At 52.4% G+C, this 14,274-nt stretch overlaps 1 protein-coding gene across 1 annotated transcript; it reads left to right on the top strand.

Moving 5' to 3' along the window:
* The first annotated feature begins 308 nt into the window (after window positions 1-308).
* On the top strand, window positions 309-13,751 carry LOC105495510 (uroplakin 1A). The gene is made up of 7 exons (XM_071086575.1): window positions 309-585; window positions 2,428-2,628; window positions 9,105-9,179; window positions 9,311-9,418; window positions 11,370-11,549; window positions 13,331-13,414; window positions 13,496-13,751. Exons 1-7 carry the CDS (start codon window positions 487-489, stop codon window positions 13,538-13,540), a joined length of 792 nt encoding a protein of 263 aa, XP_070942676.1. The 5' UTR covers window positions 309-486; the 3' UTR covers window positions 13,541-13,751.
* The last annotated feature ends 523 nt before the right edge of the window (window positions 13,752-14,274 follow it).

The raw sequence follows: 14,274 nt of genomic DNA on the forward strand, positions 1-14,274 counted from the left end.
ACACAATCTGGAATTTCAAGTCTATAAATCATGGGGGTGGCAGGGAGCCCATAGAAGCTGTTCACCCATCCTGGTCTGCCGGCTCGGCCTCCTGTCCACCCCCTGCCGTGCCCCAAAACACACATACACACCCTCCCTCCTTCCTGGGAGACCGGCCCAAGGAGGGGCCTGGGCATATATAGGAGCCACAGTGGTGGAGGTGGCCAGAGAGGCTGCAGACAGAGAAGGTGAGGAGGGGACTCTGGAAGTCTGGGTGTGGCATAGGGGGTCTGAGGCTCAGGAAGAGGCAGTGCCAAGTTCGGGCCAGTGACTGCCCCACCGGAGCCTGGGTGTCCTCTTCTGCAAAATGCCTCCCCGCCAGGGCTGTGGGCACATCGGTACCAGCCTGGGCCCTGCAGAGAGCTGGAGCAACCCCTCGCAGCTGGGGTGTGGCTCAGAGATGGGGGGTCCGGCTGGCCCTTTACACTCCTGGCCTCATCCTTGCTCATGTGTCCCAGGATGATGGCGTCTGCAGCAGCAGCAGAGGCTGAGAAGGGATCTCCAGTTGTGGTGGGCCTGCTAGTTGTGGGCAACATCATTATTCTGGTGAGACTCGCCCCAGTGCTGGGAGCCAAGTGGTTGTGTGGTGGGGAGAGGGCAGTCCTGAGCTCGGGGTGGGGGATGAGGGTCCAGAATTGTCTCTTGGGCAGACTCAGTGATCAGCACAGCCTGGGTTTAAATCCCAGCTCTGCCTCTCCCCAGCTCTGTGACCTTAGCAAGCGACTGTCCCTCTCTGTGCCTTCTTTCCTCATCTATAGATTGTGTCCTCATTGCATGAGCTGTTGTCATGTGGATTAATCCATGTATGGTCCTCAGCTCAGAGAAAGTGCCCGACCAATGCTGGCTATCACCATCAGCATCACTATGGATATAAAGTGACCGCCTGGTGCACAGGAGGCCACAAGAAGGAAAAACAAGTGTCTTTCAATTAACGTTGGGTTTTGGTTTTGTGTTTTCTCGTTTTGTTTTGTTTTGTTTTGTTGAAACGGAGTCTCACTCTGTCACCCAGACTGGAGTGCAGTGGCCGATCTCAGCTAACTGCAACCTCCAACTCCCGAGCTCAAGTGATTATCCTGCCTCAGCCTCCAGAGTAGCTGGGATTACAGATGCACACCACCACACCTGGCTAGTTTTTTTTTTTTTTTTTTTTTTTTGAGACAGAGTCTCACTTAGTCGCCCAGGCTGGAGTGCAGTGGCGCGATCTCGGCTCACTGCAAGCTCCGCCTCCCGGGTTCACGCCATTCTCCTGCCTCAGCCTCCCGAGTAGCTGGGACTACAGGCGCCCGCCGCCTCGCCCGGCTAATTTTTTGCATTTTTAGTAGAGACGGGGTTTCACAGTGTTAGCCAGGATGGTCTCGATCTCCTGACCTTGTGATCCACCCGCCTCGGCCTCCCAAAGTGCTGGGATTACAGGCGTGAGCCACCGCACCCGGCCTAGTTTTGTTTTTTTTTAGACGGAGTCTCCCTCTGTCACCCAGGCTGAAGTGCAGTGGCGAGATCTCAGCTCACTGCATCCTCCACCTCCTGGGCTCAAGCAATTCTCCTGCCTCAGCCTCCCGAGCAGCTGGGATTACAGGCACACACCACCACACCCGGCTACTTTTGTATTTTTAGTAGAGGCAGGGTTTCTACTGTTGGCCAGGCTGGTCTTGAACTCCTGACCTGAGATGATCTGCCCACATCAGCCTCCCAAAGTGTTGGGATTACAGGTGTTAGCCACCGCGCCTGGCCTTGTGTTTGTTTTAGAGACAGGGTCTCGCTCTGTTGACCAGGCTGCAGTGCAGTGGTGTGATCCTATCTCACTGCAGCCTGCAACTCCTGGGCTGAACTGATCCTCCCGCCTTAGCCTCCCAACTAGCTGGGACTACAGGTGCACATCACCACATCTGGCTAATTTTTTTATTTTTCGTAGAGACAGGGTCTCACTATTGCCCAGGCTGGTCTCAAACTCCTGGACTCAAGCAATCCTCTTGCCTCGGCCTCCCACAGTGCTGGGATTGCAGGTGTGAGCCACCTTGCCTGGCCCATTTGTAATTTTTATGGCCATGGCTATGTTCCCCTCCTCGGGGAAAAACAGCACCGTCAAGGGAGGGCAGGTGAACGAACCATCTCCTCTGTGCCAGTCCACTGCTCCAGCCTTTCCACGTGGCATCCCCTTTCATCCCCGAAGCAACTGGCAGCTGGGGCGTGAGGGTCGGTTGTCTGGCTGGGTCTCTTCTCTCCTGGCCTCTGCTCACCCTCATCGCTGCTCATAGAGGGCGAGGTCTTTGCCCACTTTACTGTGAGGGCAGTGGGGGCTCCAAATGGGGAAGGAACTTGCTGGTGGAGATGCCTGGTGCCAGGGCTGCTGGCCCCGAGCAGACCTTCCTAACCTGCCGCTCTGTCCAGCTGTCAGGCCTGGCCCTGTTTGCCGAGACCGTATGGGTGACAGCCGACCAGTACCACATATACCCACTGATGGGAGTCTCAGGCAAGGATGACGTCTTCGCTGGCGCCTGGATCGCCATCTTCTGCGGCTTCTCCTTCTTTGTGGTAGCCAGTTTTGGTGTGGGCGCCGCGCTCTGCTGCCGCCGGTCCATGGTCCTTACGGTGAGGCCCCGGGGGTGGGAGGATGGGGACATTGAAAACGGAGTTCAGGGCCGGGCGCGGTGGCTCAAGCCTGTAATCCCAGCACTTTGGGAGGCCGAGGCGGGCGGATCACAAGGTCAGGAGATCGAGACCACAGTGAAACCCCGTCTCTACTAAAAATACAAAAAATTAGCCGGGCGCGGTGGCGGGCGCCTGTAGTCCCAGCTACTCAGGAGGCTGAGGCAGGAGAATGGCGGGAACCCGGGAGGCGGAGCTTGCAGTGAGCCGAGGTCGCGCCACTGCACTCCAGCCTGGGCAACAGCGTGAGACTCCGTCTCAAAAAAAAAAAAAAAAAAAAAAAAAAGAAAACGGAGTTCAGCATCACTGAGTCATAGTAGCAGGTGCCGCCCCAGCCACTAGTGTGAGTTCCCCACAGTGTCACAGTCAGGGATCCCAGGCATCATCTCACTCAGTCTTCCCACAGCCCAGTAACCCAGGCTCTGCAGTTACCCCCATTTAATGAAGAAAACAGGCAGAGACAGGGGAGTGGGGCTCTGCACAGTGGGAGGACTTGAATAGCAGGGCTGGGAATTTTTTTTTTGGTAAAGATGGGGGGGGGGGTCTCACTATGTTGCCCAGGCTGGTCTCGAACTCCTGGCTCAAATGATTCTCCTGCCTTGGCCTCCCAAAATGCTGGGATTACAGGCTTGAGCACCTCCACCTGCACCCAGTGCAGGACTAGAATTTGAACCCCTGCTAGCTGCTCTCCAGAGTCTGTGCTCATGAACTCTGCCAATAATAGCACAGCTACCATTTAATAATGGTTTACTACATGCCACGAGCTGTTCTAAATGGTTTACTGGATTCGTTCATTTATTCCTCATAGTCCACCAAGAGATACCTATCATCATCATGACCCTATTTGACAGAGATTGAAACTGAGGCTCGGAGAAGTGAAGTCACTTACCCAGGGTCACACATTGAGACAGAGGCAGAGTCAGTTTCAACCTGAGCAGACCAGCTCTTGAGCCTGTGCTCTTAATCTCTGCCCACAACAATAACCCACACTTCCCAAGTGTCTCTCATGCACCTGACACTAGGGTAAGCAGTTTAGAAAATGAACTTCGTGGCCAGGTGCAGTGGCTCATGCCTGTAATCCCAGCATTCTGGCAGGCAGAGGCGGACAGATCACTTGAGGTCAGGAGTCCGAGACCAGACTGGCCAACATGGCGAAATCCCATCTCTAAAAAAAAAAAAAAATTAGCCAGACGTGATAGCAGGCACCTGTAATCCCCGCTACTCAAGAGGCTGGGGCAGAAGAATCACTAGAACCTGGGAGGCAGAGGTTGCAGTGAGCCAAGATCACGCCATTGCATTCCAGCCTGTATGACAGAGTGAGACTCCGTCTCAAAAAAAAAGGAAAGAAAATGAGCTTCCTCAATCTTCCCAGAAGCCCTTCACAGTTAGTGCTTTTCAACCCATTTACCAGATGAGGAAACAGGCTGAAAGAGGCCAACACCCTCTCCCAGGTGACCAGGAGACCTGGGATTCCAATCCAGGCCCCAGTGACACAGAGACAGCACTGTGCTTCCTCGACAGCCAAGGGTTTTCCAGATTCCCAGGAGCAGCCACTTATTTGATGAACAAATGCTTATGAGCAGGAGCTACGTGCTGAGCCCTACGCTGGGCACTGGGGCTCTGTGCTGAGTGAAACATAAAAGCCCTTGACCCAGGGGAGTGGTGCTCAGAGGAGGAAGACAGTGAACAGGAGGGGAGGTCAGGAGCCGAGGAGGGCGAGGGAAGACCTCACTGCCAGGGAAAGCAAAGACCTAGAGGCACTGGGGGTGAGGCATGTGTGTAACTGGAGCAAGAGCCTTCCAGGTGGAGGTGGCAGCAAGGGCAAAGGCTCTGAGGCCAGAGCGGGCCAGGATTCCAAAGCAGCTGGAGCTGAGTGAGGAGGAGGTTGGGGGGTGAGAGGACATGAGGCAGACAGGTGGGGAGGAGAACAGTGAGGAGTGGGGATGGGAAAGAAGCGGGAGGGAAGGCAGGTGTTGTGGTCTTTGGCTTTATTCTGAGTAAGATGGAGCCATGGACTCCTTCCCTCCCTCCCTCCCTCCCTCCCTCCCTCCCTCCCTCCCTCCCTCCCTCCCTCCCTCCCTCCCTCCCTTCCTTCCTTCCTTCCTTCCTTCCTTCCTTCCTTCCTTCCTTCCTTCCTTCCTTCCTTCCTTCCTTCCTTCCTTCCTTCCTTCCTTCCTTCCTTCATTTTTCTAGACAGGCAGGTATGGTGGACTTTGGCTTTATCCTGGGTACGATGGAGCCATGGACTTCCTTCCCTTCCTCCTTTCCCTCCTTTCCCTTCCTTCCTTCCTCCCTTTCCTCCCTCCCTCCTTCTTTCCCTCCTTCCTTCTTTTCTTCCTTCCTTTGTTTTTCTAGACAGGGTCTCACTCTGTTGCCCAGGCTGGAGTGCAGTGGCACAATCATAACTCTTTGCTGCCTTGAACTCTCGGGCTCAAATGATCCTCCCACCTCAGCCTCCCAATGAGCTGGGACTACAAGTGTGCACCACCACGTGCAGCTAATTTTTGTATTTTTTGTAGAGATGGAGTCTCACTATGTTGCCCAGGCTGGTCTCGAACTCCTGGCCTCAAGTGAGCCTCTCACCTCAGCCTCCCAAAGTGCTGGAATTACAGGCATGAGCCACCACACCTGCCCTCTTATTTTCTTATCCTGTATTTAATTTTCGGGCATAACAATTTAACCAAAGCCCTAAAAATTCACCCAACTAGTTTTAAAAAGTGTGTCTATGTCTGTTTCCGCTATTAGTTTGTCATTAACTAAGACATTTTTTCCCAAAATTTCTTTCTTCTTTTTTTTTTTGAAATGGAGTCTTGCTCAGTCTCCCAGGCTGGAGTGCAGTGGCATGATCTTGGCCCCCCGCAAGCTCTGCCTCCGGGGTTCACGCCAGTCTCCTGCCTCAGCCTCCTGAGTAGCTGGGACTACAGGCGCCCGCCACCACGTCCCGCTAATTTTTTTTTTTTTTTTGTATTTTTAGTAGAGAGGGGGTTTCACCATGTTAGCCAGGATGGTCTCGATCTCCTGACCTCGTGATCCACCCGCCTCGGCCTCCCAAAGTGCTGGGATTACAGGCGTGCGCCACCGCGCCCGACCTTTTTTTGTTTATTTTGAGATGGAGTCTCGTTCTTTTGCCCAGGCTGGAGTGCAATGGTGCGATCTCGGCTCACTGGAACCTCCACCTCCCGGGTTCAAGCAATTCTTCTGTCTCAGCCTCTGAGTAGCTGGGATTACAGGTGTGAGCCACCATACCTGGCTAATTTTTCTGTTTTTAGTACAGATGGGGTTTCACCATGTTGGTCAGGCTCGTCTTGAACTCCTGACCTCGTAATCTGCCTGCCTTGGCCTCCCAAAGTGCTGAGATTACAGGCGTGAGCCATGGCGACTGCCTTTTTTTGTTTGTTTTTTTGAGACAGAGTCTTGCTCTGTCGCCTAGGATAGAGTGCAGTGGCGCGATCTTGGCTCACTGCAAGCTCCGCCTCCTGGGTTCAGGCCATTCTCCCGCCTCAGCCTCCTGAGTAGCTGGGACTACAGGCGCCCACCACCACGCTTGGCTAATTTTTTGTATTTTTAGTAGAGACGGGGTTTCACCGTGTTAGCCAGGATGGTCTCGATCTGACCTCGTGATCCGCCCGCCTCGGTCTCCCAAAGTGCTGGGATTACAGGCATGAGCCACTGTGCCTGGCCCCCACCTCCCCCACCTTTTTTTTTTCCAAATTTCTTATGGGAAATTTCTAACGTAGATTAAAGTAGAGTCCGTGGTATTTGAGCTCTGCATACCTCTCACTTGATTTCAACAACATTAGCTGCAGACTGCCCAGCATTGTCTCCTCTATCCCCATTCTCCCACACTTTTTCTTCTGGGTATTTTGAAGCACATTCTAGAAGCCAAGTCGCTTACCTGGATAAGCTCCAGTAAATACTGGAGCACACATTTCTCTGACTGACAAGCACAGTGTTTTAAAGCAGTCAGGCGAATGTGCAGTGTCATCTATCTCCCAGCAGCGGAGCTCACAAATCCACACACAACCTCCTGTTGCTTTATAGGTGAAGATGCCAGGTGAGGACAAGAAAAGAATTTGCATTAAACATCAACTATCAAGCTTTTTTTTCTCCTGCCCTCCATGCCGTTGGCACAACCCACCAAATTCACCCAAATTCTTTTATATCATCCAATACCCAGTCTGTGACAAATGTCTCTGATTATCTGAGAACATCGTTTTATGTTTGTTTTGTTTTAAGAGACAGGGTCTCACACTGTTGCCTGGGCTGGAGTGCAGTGGCATGATTTCGGCTCATTGCAACCTCCACCTCCTGGGTTCAAGTTATTCTCCTATCTCAGCCTCCCAAGTAGCTGGGATTACAGGCACCCATCTCCGTGCCCAGCTAATTTTTGTATTTTTGCATTTTTAGTAGATGGGGCTTCACCCTATTGGTCAGGCTGGTCTCAAACTCCTGACCTCAGGAGATCCACCCGCCTCAACCTCCCAAAGTGCTGGGATTACAGGCATGAGCCACAGCACCCACACTTGTTTGTTTTGTTTTAAGAGGCAGGGTTTTGCTCTGTCACCCAGGCTGGAATGCAGTGGTGCGATCATAGCTCACTGCGGCCTCCAACTGCTGGGCTCAAACGATCCTCCAACCTCAGCCTCCCAAGTAGCTAGGACTAACACTACCACTAGTAGTAACCATGCTTAACTAATTTTATTTTTTGTAGCGACGGGGTCTCACTGTGTTGCCCAGGCTGATCTTGAACTCCAGGGTTCAAGCAATCCTCCCACCTCGGCCTCCCAAAGTGCTGGGATTACAGGCATGAGCCACTGCATCTGGCACAGAATGTCTTTATTTATTTATTTATATTATTATTTTTTGAGACAGAGTTTCACTCTTATTGCCTAGGCTGGAGTATAATGGTACAATCTGGGCTCACTGCAACCTCTGCCCCACGGGTTCAAGCAATTCTCATGCTTCAGCCTCCCGAGTAGCTGGGATTACAGGCATGCGCCACCACACCCGGCTAATTTTGTATTTTTAGTAGAGATGGGGTTTCTCCATGTTGCTCAGGCTGGTCTTGAACTCCCAACCTTCGGTGATCCACCTGCCTTGGCCTCCCAAAATGCTGGAATTATAAGCACGAGCCACTGTGCCTGGCCCCAAATGTCTTTGTTTTTTAATTTTCTTTTCTTTAGCTTTTTTTTTTTTTTTGCTGTCATCTATTTATCCCAGATATTTTTCTCTTTTTATAGTAGACATTTATTTAGTGATTCTAAGTCAATACTTAACTTTGGCAAATATGTTACTTTTTAAATTTCATTTTCCCTTGACATTTTATTATAAAATATTTCTGGCTGGGTGCGGTGGCTCACTCCTATAATCCCGCACTTTGGGAGGCTGAGGAAGGAGGATCACTTGAGCTCAGGAGTCTGAGACCAGCCTGGGCAACGTAGCAAGACCCTATCTCTACAGAAAATTTAAAAATTAGCCAGACATGGTGGCATGTGCCTGTAGTCCCAGATACTTAGAAGGCTGAGGCAAGAGGATCACCTGAACCTGGGAGGCAGAGGCTGCAATGAGCTATGATCCTGCCACTGCAGACCAGCCTAGGCGACAGAGGGAGACCCTATGTCAAAAATTATATATATATATATATACATATATATATATATAATTTTTTTTTTTTTGAGATGGAGTCTCCCTCTGTCGCCCAGGCGATCGTGCAGTGGCACGATCTCAGCTCACTGCAACCTCCACCTCCCAGGTTCAAGCAGTTATCCTTCCTTAGCCTCCTGAGTAGCTGGGATTACAAGCATCATCAGGCTAGAGCACAGCGGCGCAATCTCAGCTACCTGCAACCTCCGCCTCCCGGGTTCAGGCGATTCTCCTGTCTCAGTCTCCCAAATAGCTGGGACCACAGGCCCGTGCCACCATTCCCAGCTAATTTTTGTATTTTTAATAGAGACGGGGTTTTGCCATGTTGGCCCAGCTGGTCTCAAACTCTTGACCTCAAGTGATCCACCCACCTCAGGCCCCCAAAGTGCTGGGATTACAGGCGTGAGCCACAAATGCCCAGCCCTAATTTTTGTATTTTTACTAGAGAAGGGGTTTCACCATATTGGCCAGGCTGGTCTCGAACTCCTGACCTCAGGTGATCGACCCCTTGGCCTCCCAAAGTGCTGGGATTACACGCGTGAGCCACCACGCCCGGCCTGTCTCAAAAATAAATTAATTAAATTAAATATTTCAAAATACAGAAAAGTTGGAAGACTTGTACAGCAAACGCCTGAATACCCACCACATATTATGGATGCTACTAGTCACACTGCCCCAGACTTTTTAAAAACTTGCATTTCCGCAATGATGCGTCCCTGATGGGGTGTGGCTTCACGGGCTCTGCCCGATGGGCCGTCCTCCCTCTGTCTCCCCAGTACCTGGTGCTCATGCTCATCGTCTACATCTTCGAGTGCGCTTCCTGCATCACGTCCTACACCCACCGTGACTACGTGAGCCCGGCGAGGCCTGGGGAGGGGCCTGACCTGCATGGGAGGGGCGAGGGTCCCGGTGCGGCGGGGCGGAGGTTGTCCCGTCTCCCCACCCAGCCCTGCCGACCCCTGCTCTTCCCTGTTCTCCGCAGATGGTGTCCAGCCCATCCCTGATCACCAAGCAGATGTTGACCTTCTACAGCGCTGACACCCACCAGGGCCAGGAGCTGACCCGCCTCTGGGACCGCGTCATGATTGAGGTGGGCAGGGTGGCCCGGGTGCCAGGAGGGCCCGGGGCTCCGTCCACAGAGGCCGATAGAGAGCCCGATGTGCCCTCTTGTAGAGGAGTGAGTGCCTTAAAGACATCCACTCATGAGATCTCCAGGAGAGCAGGGCTGCGGATGAGTAAACCCTTCTGCAGATGAGAAAACAAGCCCAGAAAGGGAAAGTCCCTTGCCCGAGGCCATGCAGTCCATAGGTGGTGGGAGCTGGGATTGGAACCCAGCAGCCTAGCTCCTGACCCCCTGCTCTTAGCCTACACATACTACCTCAACAGAAATGTTGATAATAATAACAATAGTAACAGCACTATTCACTGAGCACTAACTTGGGTTTAACACAGTTCAAAGGACTTTTATTTTTATATTTTGAGATAGGGTCTTGCTCTGTTGCCCAGGCTGGAGTGATCATAGCTCACTGCAACCTCCAACTCCTGGGCTCAAGTGATCCTCCTGCCTCAGCCTCCCAAGTAGCTGGGAATACAGGTGCACCCCACCACGCCCGGCTAAATTTTTTAAATTATTTTTTGTGGAGATGGGGTCTTGCTCTATTGCAGAGGCTGGTCTCGAACTCCTTGGCTCAGGATTGGAGCGATTCTCCCACCTCCGCCTCTCAAAGTGCTGAGATTACAGGCATGAACCCCAAGTGCCTGGCCTCAAAGCACTTTTAAAGCTTTTTTAATCCTCACGACCACCCCATAAGGGAGATCAGCCTTTTAGTGATGAGGAGACCAAAGCGAGAGGTTGAATATCTTGCATGAGGTCACACAGCTGGTAGGTCACAGAACTGGAAGGATTCAAACTCAGACTTCCAGGTTTGAAGAGATACACTCTTCACCAAATCCAGCATGATATTGCATCGGAAGAGGAAGAAATTGGCTGGGCGCAGTGGCTCACGCCTATAATCCCAACACTTTGGGAGGCTGAGATGGGCAGGTCACTTGAGTTCAGGGGTTCGAGACCATCCTGGCCAACATGGTGAAACCCTGTCTCCACAAAAAATACAAAAATTAGCCAGGTGTGGTGGTGTGTGCCTGTGATTCCAGCTACTTGGGAGGCTGAGGCAGGAGAATCGCTTGAACCCAGGAGGCAGAGGTTGCAGTGAGCCAAGATGGCACCACTGCACTCCAGCCTGGGCAACAGAGGGAGACTCCGTCTCAACAGAAAAGGAAGAAATTGACGACTCAAGGAAAACTGAGGTGTCAATGTGGCCCAAGTCCTCTAGCTAGCCAGGATTTGAACCCATGTTTGAAGGGTGCCCAAGCCTATGTTTTCCTCATTCAGGAGCCACAAATTAAATACCTGGATTCCTTACCAAGGCCAGGAAAAGCCAGAAATCTGCCCTTTTTGTGTTATTTTTTCAGCACATTTTATTTTATTTTATTTTATTTTTTGAGGTGGAGTTTCATACTTGATTCCCAGGCTGGAGTGCAGTGGCACAATCTCGGCTCACTGCAATCGCCACCTCCCGGGTTCAAGCGATTCTCCTGCCTCAGCCTCCCAAGTAGCTGGGAGTACAGGGGCCCACCACCACACCTGGCTAATTTTGTATTTTTAGTAGAGATGGGGTTTCATCATGTTGGTCAGGCTGGCCTCGAACCCCTGACCTCAGGTGATCCACCCACCTTGGCCTCCCAAAGAGCTGGGATTACAGGCGTGAGACACCATGCCTGGTAAAAATATTTTAAAATAAGTCAGAGGTACGGGTTTGATCCAAATCCCCCATCAGCCTCCTGGTCCCGGGACAAATATCGTCTGCTCCGTGCTCACACACAGACACCCACCAGACACACTCGCTTGGAGGCCCAGGACATGGGGAAGTTGGGTCCAGCTGTGTCAAAGGCCAACCCGGCCCCTCCTTGCTGTGTGACCTCAGGCAAGCGACTATCCTCCCTGAGCCCGAGCCCGCCTGACCCCCTGCTTTTCTCTCCAGCAAGAGTGCTGTGGCACATCTGGTCCCATGGACTGGGTGAACTTCACGTCAGCCTTCCGGGAGGCCACTCCGGAGGTGGTGTTCCCCTGGCCCCCACTGTGCTGTCGCCAGACGGGAAACTTCATCCCCCTCAACAAGGAGGGCTGCCGCCTGGGGCACATGGACTACGTGTTCACCAAGGTGTGGCCCTCTGCCCTGCTGCATCTGTCCGTCCATCTGTCTGTCTTCCTCTGGTCTCTGCTCCCTCTCTGATTCTCTCTCTTTCTCCCTCCCTGTGTCCATCTAGCTTTTTCTCTCTCCTCTTCCCCGCTCTGATTTTCTTGTTTTCTTTTTCTTTCTTTTCTTTTTTTCCGAGACCGAGTCCCGCTCTGTCACCCAGGCTGGAGTATAGTGGCACGATAGCTCACTGCAGCGTCTGCCTCCCAGGTTCAAGGGATTCTCCCACCTCAGCTTCCAGAGCAGCTGGGATTACAGGCGCGCACCACCCTCTTGGCTAATTTTTGTATTTTTAGTAAAGACGGGGTTTGATCATGTTGGCCAGGCTGGTCTCGAACTCCTGAGGTCAAGTGATCCACCCGCTTTGGCCTCCCAAAGTGCTCAGATTACAGGCATGAGCCACAGCGCTGGGTCCCCTCTCTGATTTTCTCGTGCTCTCCCAACTCTCTCTCAAGTCAGCAGGATGCACCCAGGGTCTGTCTGATCCAGACCTGGCACCTGCAACTTTACTCAGGTTGTCCAAGAATAAGAGCAACAATAGGGCGGGGCACGATGGCTCACACCTGTAATCCCAGCACTTTGGGAGGCCGAGGAGGGCGGATCACTTGAGGTCAGGGGTTCAAGACCAGCCTGACCAACATAGCAAAAATCCGTCTCTACTAAAAATGCAAAAACTAGCCCAGAGCAGTAGCACATGCCTGTAATCCCAACTACTCAGGAGGCTGAGGTAGGAGAATCACTTGAACCCTGGAGGTGAAGGTTGCAGTCAGATGAGATTGTGCCACTGCACCCCAGCCTGGGCGACAGAGCGAAACTCCGTCTCAAACAAAACAAAACAAAGCAAAACATCAAACAAAACAATAGAGCTAGGCACAGTGGCTCAAGCCTGTAATCCCAGTACTTTGGGAGGCCAAGGCAGGAGGATCACTTGAGGTCAGGAGCTCAAGACCAGCCTGGGCAACATATTAAGACCCCGTCTCTATAAAAAAGTACAGAAAATTAACCAGGCATGGTGGTGTGTGCCTATAATCCCAGCTACTGGGGAGGCTAAGGCAGGAGGATCGTTTGAGTCTAGGAGGTCAAGGCTGCAGTGAGCTGTGATGGTGCCACTGCACTCTAGCCTAGGCAAGAGACTTAATAAAAGGCAAGAGACTTAAGAAAAAAAAAAAACAAGGCTGGGCGCGCATGATGGCTCATGCCTGTAATTTTACCCAGCACTTTGGGAGGCCAAGATGGGCGGATCATGAGATCAGGAATTCAAGACCAGCCTGGCCAACATGGTGAAACCCCGTCTCTACTAAAAATACAAAAATTAGCCGGGCGTAGTGGTGCGCGCCTGTAATCCCAGCTACTCAGGAGGCTGAGGCAGGAGAATCGCTTGAACGCGGGAGGCAAAGGTTGCAGTGAGCCGAGATCACACCACTGCACTTCAGCCTGGGCTACAGAGCGAGACTCTGTCTCCAAAAAAAAAAAAAAAAAAAGCCAGCCGTAAAAGCAAAATCACCCTCAGACCGTCATAGCCATCAGCAGGGCAGCACCTACTTTGCAGGGCCTGGGTTCAACATCAGCTCCCTTGGGCCCCAAAACCACCCGAGGAGGTGGACAGTGCCATGGTCTCCACTGCACAGGTGAGAAAACCAAGGCTCAGGAAAGGCGGTGACTTTCCCAAGGGCGCACAGTGACTCTCACCTTCAGCAGCCACCCTCATGGGCGTCTTCTCAAACCTCCCCCATCCCCCTGCCCAGGGCTGCTTTGAGCACATCGGCCATGCCATCGACAGCTACACGTGGGGCATCTCGTGGTTTGGGTTTGCCATCCTGATGTGGACGGTGAGAGGCGGGGAGCCCACAGGCTGGGTGGGCTGGGGGTGGGGGGTGTGGAGTGCCCTCATCTCTCTGCCTCCTCGCCAGCTCCCAGTCATGCTGATCGCCATGTATTTCTACACCACGCTCTGAGGGACAAGACGGGAAGGCAACATACACACCCCGGCCTCCTCTACATCCTCCTCCTGCTTCCTCCGCTGGGGCCTGGATGGTTGCCTCATGTCTGCCCTCCCAACCTCCCTAGCCCTTACCTCCTTCCACTTCCAATATCTTTTTCCAGGTTCCTGTGCCTCGGGTGTGCCCTGAAACCCCAGGGCTTGTGTGCACGTATCTTTAGCCTTGACCTCACTCCACTTGGCTGGTTCTTGCCCAACTTTCAAGGGACCTCTCCATGATCCCATCTCACATTCACAGACACCTCTCCTGTAGCTCTCTGAGCTCCTCCTTCATGGCAGGCGTCGCCATTCTTGCCGAACAGTTTGTGATTGCCGTTTGAGCTCTGGAAGCCTTGATTGCCATGAGAGTTCTGTCACGGTCACTTTACTGTCCCCATCATCACCCAGCATGGGGCTGAGCACATACTAGATAGTCAATAAATAAATAAATTAATTAATTAATAATGAATGAATGAGTTTGTTCTTTTTCTGGGTCAAGGGAGAGTGAACAAGAACTGTTCTAGGCCAGGCATAGTGGCTCACGCCTGTATTCCCAGCACTTTGGGAGGCCGAGGCAGGCAGATCACCTGAGGTCAGAAGTTCGAGATCAGCCTGGCCAAAATGGTGAGACCCCATCTCTACAAAAATACAAAAATCAGCCAGGCGTGGTGGTGCACATCTGTAATCCCAGCCACTCCGGAGGCTGAGGCA

The sequence above is a fragment of the Macaca nemestrina genome, chromosome 20, assembly GCF_043159975.1.
Source record: "Macaca nemestrina isolate mMacNem1 chromosome 20, mMacNem.hap1, whole genome shotgun sequence".
In the NCBI taxonomy this organism is placed as follows: Eukaryota; Metazoa; Chordata; class Mammalia; order Primates; family Cercopithecidae; genus Macaca; species Macaca nemestrina.

What these genes read in the sequence shown, in the direction of transcription:
- LOC105495510 (XM_071086575.1), top strand. Translation starts at nt 487, where the DNA reads ATGTGTCCCAGGATGATGGCGTCTGCAGCAGCAGCAGAGGCTGAGAAG. An exon ending in GCCGGTCCATGGTCCTTACG is followed by an intron (nt 2,629 to 9,104) that starts GTGAGGCCCCGG and finishes CTGTCTCCCCAG; the next exon opens with TACCTGGTGCTCATGCTCAT. An exon ending in TGGACTACGTGTTCACCAAG is followed by an intron (nt 11,550 to 13,330) that starts GTGTGGCCCTCT and finishes CCCCCTGCCCAG; the next exon opens with GGCTGCTTTGAGCACATCGG.